Raw genomic sequence first — 9,555 nt, 5'->3', positions numbered from 1 at the left:
CTCTTGACTTTAGCCATGGGAAAAGCTCATCCATGGCTTGGGTATCATGTCTCGTGTGGTTGACAGCTCGAAAATTTCACGGAACAAGCTTCTTAGAAAATCTACAGTGACAATTCTTGACAAAAAGTGGATAAATGATGCAGTGATATTACTGAAAACAGCTCTGGAGTTCGAAAATTGCCAGTCTACTCGGCGAGTAATGACGTGTACTCGGCGAGTATATCTTGACTTGGAACTGTATCGTGTAGTATCTCAGGTACTCGCCGAGTAGAATTTGTGCACTCGGCGAGTAGGCGCTGTATGCCCAAAACTGATCCAATTGCTATTGCTTTCGCCTCAGGTTTTGAAATTGGTAATTTCAATGACCCTCACTCTAATTCCTTCAGCAGCAACACTCTCCATTACTCTCGACTCTCACGGACGCAATCCTAAGGACAAGACTCCATATTTTTCTTGAAAACCTCTCATTCCTTACTTGAACCTCACAATTTAGTATGCTTCCTAATCTTCTATCCCTGAAAAATAAACAACTAAAAGTGAAAGTAATAACCATCCCAACAGAAAATAAAAATCATCCAAGTGTTTGACAAGTGTTCAAAACATAACATCACAAAACATATAACATAAAAGAAAATACTTCATCCTTAGTCTTCCATGTCAGCTCCTCCTGCGCCACATCCTCTTTCTCCATCTCTTCTTCCTATTCGCTAATCCCAACTCATAATGTATGGATATCCGGGCCCGGGTCTTGGGGCAATATTCATCTGTTGGAAGAGGTATTCAAGAGATTGGTTATTATAATTCACCCCTTGTCCAATGTCATCCAAGTAGCATCGGTACTCCAATTGGTTCCATCCATCATTGTCCTCCTCCACCGGAATAACCGGTGGATCTTCCCGTACCCGCTCACTACGTTGTCGAACCCGCCTTCTCGGCTCCTCAAGAATTGTCGGCTCGTCTTCATGCGGAATGGAGAATGAGTCACCAAATTTCTCAACTATCCGTGCCCTCTGATATAGTGCAGTGTTGAATGGTGGAGGGTGGATAACCGTGAGTGCCCAAGCTTGTTGCAAATCTAGGATCCCATATGACTTCGCTAGCCTAGTCACAAACATGCCTCCATTGATTTTTGAGTTGACTTTTTCTTTAACCGCCCCTTCAACAAGGAATTTGGCAATGCAATATGGGAGGTTGCAAAAAGCGTCGGGAGTAATAATACTCCATAAATAGAAGATGTAAAGGGTTGGGACCTTGTCCCAATCCTTCCTCATGTTGATGGTGCTAGCCACAAAGCGGTGAATGAGGCGGTGGATTGGTGAGCGAATGTGGCCTTCCTGGGCGGTGGAAGGGATATACACCCGATTAGCGATCGTGTTCCACCATGTAGAGGCCACCACTGCCTCGGGGAGTTCCTTATGGCAGTTTTCCAGGAAAGTTTCAAAGTCTTCAGACATCATCGTGCTCTGGTCATAGATACCTAGTCTCCAAGAAAACTCAGCAATGCTGCATTGTCGCAACTCCCCACCCAAAGAGAAAGAAATTGTGTTGGGGTTGTAATACTCACTACCACCTCAGAATGAGATGGTAGCAAAGAATTCCCAACACAGCTCGGCGTATACAGGCTCTTGAATCTTAAATAGTTGTAACCAACCATCACATGTGATGGTGGTATACCCCAAACTGCATTCCTTCACCAAGTAAGGTGTAAGCTCCTCCTCCAATCCCACATTTCCCAGCCACCCCCAATCAACTGCATTTGGTAAATGGATTTCCTTTTGTTTGAGCGCCTCTAATATGTTTTTGGCCCTTGTTTGTGATGACTTGGAAGTGAGTTGTTGAAAAAAAAACCATGGGATATCAGTTTGGTTTCCCCCACGAGAAGACTGCCCCCTTCTGGCCATTGTACCTGCATAAGAACATCAAAAGCACACAAACAAACAATACCCAGTAATTAAAAACGAAGAAATCGGGTCTGAATAGTCATCTACTCGCCGAGTACACCACCTACTCGGCGAGTAGGATGAACATCGGGACTGTTTGGTGCCGGACCTGTATAGACTGTCCAAAAATCCAAATTCTTCATAGGGGTTTGTTGTAATTAGTTATCTAACCATAAATCTAAAAGAAATTCCTCATAACATTACCTAATTCATGGCTAAATTAAAACCCTGGAATTTGAGAAAACCCCTAAATCCGAAATCAAGCAAAATCGGGGCAAATCTATGATAAAGATTGAAACTTTGATGAGTTTAAAGTGTAAAGATGTTACCTTTTTCCTTGAATGATGAAGATTAGGTGGAGAATTGAAGAAAATCGGACGAAATCGCTGGCTGCTTGAGAAATCGCTGTGCACGACGAGTATGGGGGTTAAATGGGTGAAAACCCTCTTTTTACAGATTTATATTTCATCCGTGTAAAGTGGCTACTCGCCGAGTAGAAAGGTCCTACTCGCCGAGTATAAATGCCGTTACGCGTTTTATCAGGCTACTCGGGCAGGTACTCGCCGAGTATATGTGCCTACTCGGTGAGTAAACCTTGCAGATTGAAAAAATTGTGAATTTTTTTGAAAAATTAGTGTATTTTCTCATGTTTTTAAGCCATCCACCCCACACTCTAGGCATTGCTTGTCCTCAAACAGTTATGTTCTTAAAAGTAGATGAAGAAAAGGAAAAAAATAATGAAAATAAAGAAAAGGAAAGAAAATGCAAACTTGAAACTCGGGTTGCCTCTCGAGAAGTGCTTCTTTTTAGGGAGTCATTAGCTGGACTCCTCCCCTTCTACGTGGTTGCAATCCCTTCCAGCAGCAGCAACTCTTCCATTCCTTCATTCCGGGGGACTCCTTCTTCATACTTTTTGACCCTATGACCATTTACCTTGAAAGGCATGCCATCTCTTGACAATAGCTCTATAGCACCATGTGGAAACACCATCTTCACTAGAAAAGGACCATCCCATCTTGACTTGAGTTTTCCCGAGAAAAGCTTTAGTCGTGAATTGAAGAGCAACACTTTTTGGCCTTCATGAATTTCTTTATCTTTAATCCTTTTGTCATGCCACATCTTGGTCTTCTCTTTATAAAGCCATGAACTAGAGTATGCATCATTCCTCAGCTCCTCAAAAGCATTCATTTGCATTAACCGGTTGCTCTTTAGTTCCTCCGTGTTGAAGTTACACCTCTTTAAAGCCCAAAACGCCTTATGCTCTAGCTCCACCGGTAAATGGCATTGCTTTCCATAAACTAACCTATATGGTGTGGTACCAATAGGTGTTTTGAAAGCTGTACGAAAGGCCCAAAGTGCATCATCTAGCTTATCCGACCATTCCTTGCGATTGCTCCCCACCGATTTCTCCAAAATTCGCTTTAAGGCTCGATTTGTCACTTCGGTTTGTCCACTAGTTTGTGGATGGTATGATGTGGAAAACTTATGGGTTACCCCATATTTCTTTAACACCTTTTACAATTGGTCATTGGCAAAATGTGTGCCTCGGTCACTTATAAGGGCTTTCGGGACTCCAAATCGTGAAAATAATTTCTTTAAAAAACGCACCACCACCCGACCGTCATTTGTTGGTAATGCTTGTGCCTCCGCCCATTTGGATACATAATCCACCGCCACTAGTATGTATTTGTTTCCTTTAGACATGGGAAATGGTCCCATGAAGTCAATTCCCCACACATCAAACACCTCGCACACTTGAATACTATGTTGTGGCATTTCATTTCGAGATGAAATGTTTCCCACTCTTTGACAAGCATCACATTCTTTGACAAATTGGGTTGCATCTTTAAAAATTATGGGCCAATAAAACCCAATGTCAAAGATCTTCTTTGCCGTGTAGTGTGCTCCATGATGTCCACCCGTGGGCCCGCTATGACAATGATCTAATATTTTCTGGCTTTCCTTCCCGAATACGCATCTTCGTATGATCCCATCCGCACAGCTCCGGAAGAGGTATGGCTCGTCCCAAAAGTAATATTTTAATTCAGAAAAGAATTTTTTCTTTTCTTGACTGCTAAAATCTTTCGGAATGTATTTTGTGGCTAAATAATTAGCTATGTCTGCGAACCATGGCTCTTCTCCCACTGTTACCATAATGTACTCGTCCGGGAAGTCGTCTCCAACTTTATCTTCTTGCAATTGCGGGTTCTCAAGCCTTGACAAGTGGTCAGCTGCTACATTCTCCATTCCCTTCTTGTCTCGTATCTCTATGTCGAACTCTTGAAGAAGTAGCACCCATCGTATCAGTCTTGGCTTGGCATCCTGTTTTGCAAACAAATACTTGATAGCCGAGTGGTCAGTAAAAACACTAGTTTTGGATAAAACCAAGTAAGGGCGGAATTTGTCAAAGGCATACACCATAGCTAATAATTCCTTTTAAGTGGTGGTGTAATTCTCTTGGGCTGGATTTAGAATCTTGCTAGCATAATATATGGGTTGAAAGGGCTTATCAACCCGTTGACCAATGACAGATCCTAAAGCAAAGTCACTAGCATCACACATAATCTCAAATGGTAAGTTCCAATTTGGTGCAATAATGATCGGGGCATTAGTTAATTTTTCCTTTAAACATTCAAATGCCTTAAAACATTCTTTAGTAAAAGTAAATGGTGCATCTTTTAGTAGTAATTGTGTTAGAGGTCTAGTTATTTTGGAAAAATCTTTTATGAAACGCCGGTAAAAACCCGCGTGTCCTAGAAAACTCCTAATGCCCTTCACATTAGTTGGTGGGGGTAATTTGGCAATGGTGTCAATCTTTGCCCGATCCACTTCAATTCCCATTTTGGAAACCTTGTGGCCCAAAACTATACCCTCCTTGACCATAAAGTGACATTTCTCCTAATTGAGGACCAAGTCGGTTTTTTCACACCTAGCAAGCATTAGGTCAAGATTTGTGAGACAATCATGGAAAGAAGATCTAGAAACGGAAAAGTCGTCCATAAAAACTTCCATGAATTTTTCCACCATATCGTGGAATATGGCTGTCATACACCTTTGAAAAGTCGCGGGTGCATTGCATAGCCCAAAAGGCATGCGTCTATAAGCAAAAGTCCCACTTGGGCAAGTGAATGTGGTCTTTTCTTGGTCCATTGGGTCTATGGGTATTTTAAAATAACCCGAGAATCCATCTAGAAAGCAATAGTAGCTATAGCCTGATAGTCTTTCTAACATTTGATCAATAAAAGATAAGGGAAAATGGTCTTTACGAGTGGCATCGTTTAGCTTTCGATAATCGATGCACACTCTCCAACCGGTTACCGTTCGTGTCGGAATTAGCTCGTTCTTTTCGTTGGTTATGACCGTCATCCCTCCTTTCTTGGGCACCACTTGGACCGGACTCACCCACGGACTGTCGGAAATGGAATAGATAATTCCTGCATCTAAGAGTTTGACCACTTCCTTCTTGACTACTTCTTGCATGTTTGGGTTTAACCTTCTTTGGTGCTGTACAACCGGATTTTCTCCTTCATCCAGATTGATCTTGTAGGAGCAATAAGATGGGCTTATTCCCTTGATGTCGGTGATGCTCCATGCTATGGCCCGCTTCCGCTTCTTCAACACTTGCACGAGCTCTTCCTTTTCAGAATTGGACAGGTCAGCGGCTATTATTACAGGCTTTTGGTTGCCTTCTTCAAGGAAAGCATACTCCAAATGTTCTGGTAAAGTTTTGTGCTCCGATTTTTGGTTCTGACTGTTGGAGTCGCCGAGTGCAGGTAGGGTACTCGGCGAGTTGGTGGCTGTATTCACGACTTCTGCCTTTTCTAGAGAGGAACTCGGCGAGTAGATCGGTCCTACTCAGCGAGTAGGACTGTCAGTGTTCTTCACCAATTCTTCATAATCCGCTTCTTCTAGCAGTCTTTCAATTTCCATCAAGTCTTTTTCTGGATCAAATTCTTCATCATCAGTTGTGAACTTGATGGAATCTTGAACTTGATGGAATCTTCAGTTATGCATTTCTCCAATAATTCGTCTAACATATCAATTGAGAATGCCGTGTCGTCACTGTTACTTGAATACTTCATAGCTTGGTCTACCTCGAATGTGACTGAATCTTCTCCTACCCGCAAGGTGAGCTTCGAGTCCCTCATGTCTACTATAGCATTTGCCGTGTTGAGGAAGGGCCTTCCAAGGATGATTGGCACTTGTGGATCCGCCTCCATGTCTAGAATGATAAAATCAGTGGGAAAGACGAATTTGTCCACCTTGACTAGTATGTCTTCGCATATGCCTCTTGGGAAGGTGACTGTCTTGTTTGCCAAATGAATTGCCATGCGGATTGGCCTAGGTTCCGGGAGATCCAGCTTCTTAAAGAATGAGTATGGCATTAGGTTCACACTTGCTCCCGAATCGTCTAAGGCCTGAATGGTGGCCAAGTTGCCAAATTAGCAAGGTAAAGTCAAACTCCCCGGATCACTTTTCTTCTTTGGTAGCTTATTTAGCATAGCAACTGAGCAGTTTTCATTGAGTACTACCTTCTTCACTTCTACCATCTTTCTTCTATCAGTGAGAATTTCCTTAAGGAACTTTGCATACTTGGGCATTTGCATGACGGCTTCAATGAAGGGTATGTTGATTTGAAGAGTCTTGATATGATCTAGAAACTTCTGATACTCCTCTTCCTGCTTCTCCTTCTTAGCTCGGGCTGGGTATGGCATGGGAGGCTGGTAAAGTTTTTCAGGGACCTGCTCCTTGGGATTTTGTGATGTACTTGCCGAGTCCATACGTGGTACTCGATGAGTAGGGCTGTTAGATTGTATGTCTTGGTTTTCTGCCTCCTCCTTCTGTGATTTCTTGGATGACTCAGTTTGAATAGGTTCCAGGGGAGTGATTATCTTCCCACTTCTTGTTGTGACTATGTTTATGTGCGCGCCTCGTGGGTTATTTTCGGTTTTGCTAGGAAGTTCGCCCGGTGACCTTTGGTTGATTTGTTGAGCAAGTTGCCCAAGCTGCGTTTCTATATTGTGGATAGATGCTTGATGGTTCCTAAGCATGGTCCTTGTTTCTTGAATTGCAGCATCATGATCACTATGTCTTTTTTCTGAAGCAGCTACAAATTTGGTGAGCATTTCTTCCAAGCTTGGCTTCCTTTCTTGCACCGGCTCCTCCTTTTGGTAGAACCCTCTCCCTTTTTGCCTAAACCTTTCCTCCTTGTCTTTCTTGTACTCTTCATAAGGGAGCCATTCTTTCTTTTGTTTGCGCCAGTCTTCATCATATCGGTCTCCACTTGAGTAACACACTTACACCTTCTTGTTGCCATTCTCATCTAAATCACAGTCTCTAGTGAGGTGAGGCCCATTGCAGTTTTCACAGCCCACCCGAATAGCATGGACCGTTTGATCCATTTTATCCATCCTCCTATCCATGGTTTTTAGCATAGCCATGACCGCGGATAAGTCTTCAGTAGCTGCATAAGCGGCTCCCCTAGTGACATCATGTCTAGGGTTGTGGTATTCTCTAGAGTGTTTAGAGAATTCTTCAATCAATTCTTTGATCACCGGGGGCGGCTTCTTTGTTAGCGGGCCTTGCGAGTCTAGTAACTGCCTGGTTGTGACATTGACTCCATTATAGAAGATGGAGACTTCTTGCTGGCTGTTTAGGTCATGGTGTGGGAAGTTTCTTAGTAAGCTCTTGTACCTCTCCCATGCTTCATATAGTGACTCTCCAGCTTGTTGTTCAAAGTTAGGAATGGCCTTCTTTAACTTGGCTATCTTGGAAGGTGGGAAAAAGTGATCAAGGAATTCTTCTTTCATCTTGGCCCAAGTTGTGACTGATCCGGGGGGAAGTGACTTGAGCCAGTCTTTTGCAGCACCTTTGAATGTCACCGAAAGCATACAAAGTAGCTGAGTCTCGCGGGGCACATTTGGAACATTGAAGTAATCAGCTACATCATTGACTTCGTCCAAATGCTTGTAGGCATCTTCATGGTCTTTTCCATAAAACGGTATTTCTTTAAGTAAAGCTAGGATATGAACCTTTAGCTCGAAAGTAGCAGTCGTGGGAATTGCAGGTTGCACAAGTCCCGGGCCAGTGTCGTCGCGCATCCTCTTCTTCCATTCTCCCATGGGGATTTCATCAATGTTAGCCATTGTGATAGCTAACTCTTCCTCGGAATCGGTTTCGTGCTCGTATGTATGCTCCTCTTCTTCCTCGGTCTCGTACTCGATATCTTTTGGAATTGGGTCCTCGATTGTCAAAGAGGCACTGGATGCTCCTAATTTGCTGCTCTTCTTTTTCCCAAAAACAGTCTTCAAATTGGACAAAGGTGACTTGTTTGGTGTATTCGAGCTCTCCACGTCCTTTCCTTTGTTCCTTTTCAATGCGGATTCGGGATCTTCAAACGGGGGTACCAGCGGGGTGTTTGATCCTCTGGTCATGAAAGTCCTGGAATAAACAAGATAAAAACGTAAAAAGAACAAAAAGACTGTACTAAAAAAACGAAAGCTAATCTGCCAAATACGCTTGTACTCGCCGAGTAGGTGCGACTGCACTCGGCGAGTATCAGTGTAATTTTGAAGAAATTTTAAACTTAATTTTAAAACTAACCAGATGCTAAAACCTAATTTCTAACTACTAAATTGCAATAAATTAACTTTGTGCCAGTAAACTCACACAAAGGATCGAAAAAATTAGGGATTAGATTAATTATTTAGAACCGTTCCCCGGCAACGGCGCCAAAAACTTGATGTGTGTAAATGCACTTGTTTTATTCCTACTTTTTATTAATAAATTTAGCACACAAAGGCAGTGAACCTGTCTTTTAGTGGTATAGTTTAGTAAGTAAGGTATCGAACTCAGGGAACGGAAAATTAAACTAATGGCTAATTTTAACTAAACAATTAATGAAAGTAAAAGGTTTTTCTTCTAGTTTTACAAGACTAGAAACTTAAGCACACCATAAAACACTTAATTAACTAAATAACTAAAGCAAACAACTAATTCACCAAATTTGATAAAGATGTTTATATTTAGGTTCAACCAATTCACTCCTATGGTTATTTTGTATTTATGATAGATTAATTGTTATTGGCTACCAATTATATTGGTTAGGTTCATTTTCATTACTCCTAACCCTTAGACAATTAATTAATTCAAGCAGTGATCAAGTGTTTAAGCTAATTAATTCCCTAGATTAATAATTTGGATTAAATAAGATTTGTAGTGGTTAATCAATTTAGTGGTTCAATTAACCTCTTGTTTGATGGTTTCTCAAACAAGCTCACACATTAATCTAACTATTGTCTCATTAATCTTAGTTTCATAATCATTATTCCTAAGCATGTGATTTAGTGTTCACATAGACATATGAGGTTAACAACTAAGAGATGTTCATGCAGCTTAATTGTCTTCCGATTAACAGAAAATAATTGTGATTAATGCATAAGGTTCTTTAACAAACTTAATTTAATAGATCACCAATACACAATTAACCAAAAGCTAAGAATTAAACCATAGGAGTTCCTTGGTATTCCCCAAATAGAAACAAAAATGTATTTAGCTCATAGTTGCAGTAAAAACAAACACAAAAACAAGTTTAGCTAGATTAAACATACTCAAT

General features: G+C 41.5%; 1 protein-coding gene and 1 non-coding gene across 2 annotated transcripts; one reads left to right on the top strand and one right to left on the bottom strand.

Moving 5' to 3' along the window:
* Window positions 1-5,869: 5,869 nt before the first annotated feature.
* Window positions 5,870-6,325, bottom strand: LOC145060214 (uncharacterized). The gene has a single exon (XM_079007921.1). It carries the CDS (start codon window positions 6,323-6,325, stop codon window positions 5,870-5,872), a length of 456 nt encoding a protein of 151 aa, XP_078864047.1.
* A 1,270-nt stretch (window positions 6,326-7,595) lies between these two features.
* Window positions 7,596-7,702, top strand: LOC145060817 (small nucleolar RNA R71). Its single transcript, XR_013687000.1, has one exon. It is a non-coding gene; the product is annotated as a small nucleolar RNA R71 (small nucleolar RNA).
* Window positions 7,703-9,555: the final 1,853 nt, after the last annotated feature.

This window comes from Lactuca serriola, chromosome 6 (genome assembly GCF_051521515.1).
Source record: "Lactuca serriola cultivar US96UC23 chromosome 6, Lser_US96UC23_V15, whole genome shotgun sequence".
Taxonomy (NCBI): Eukaryota; Viridiplantae; Streptophyta; class Magnoliopsida; order Asterales; family Asteraceae; genus Lactuca; species Lactuca serriola.
This window is presented reverse-complemented; position numbering and strand designations above follow the sequence as displayed.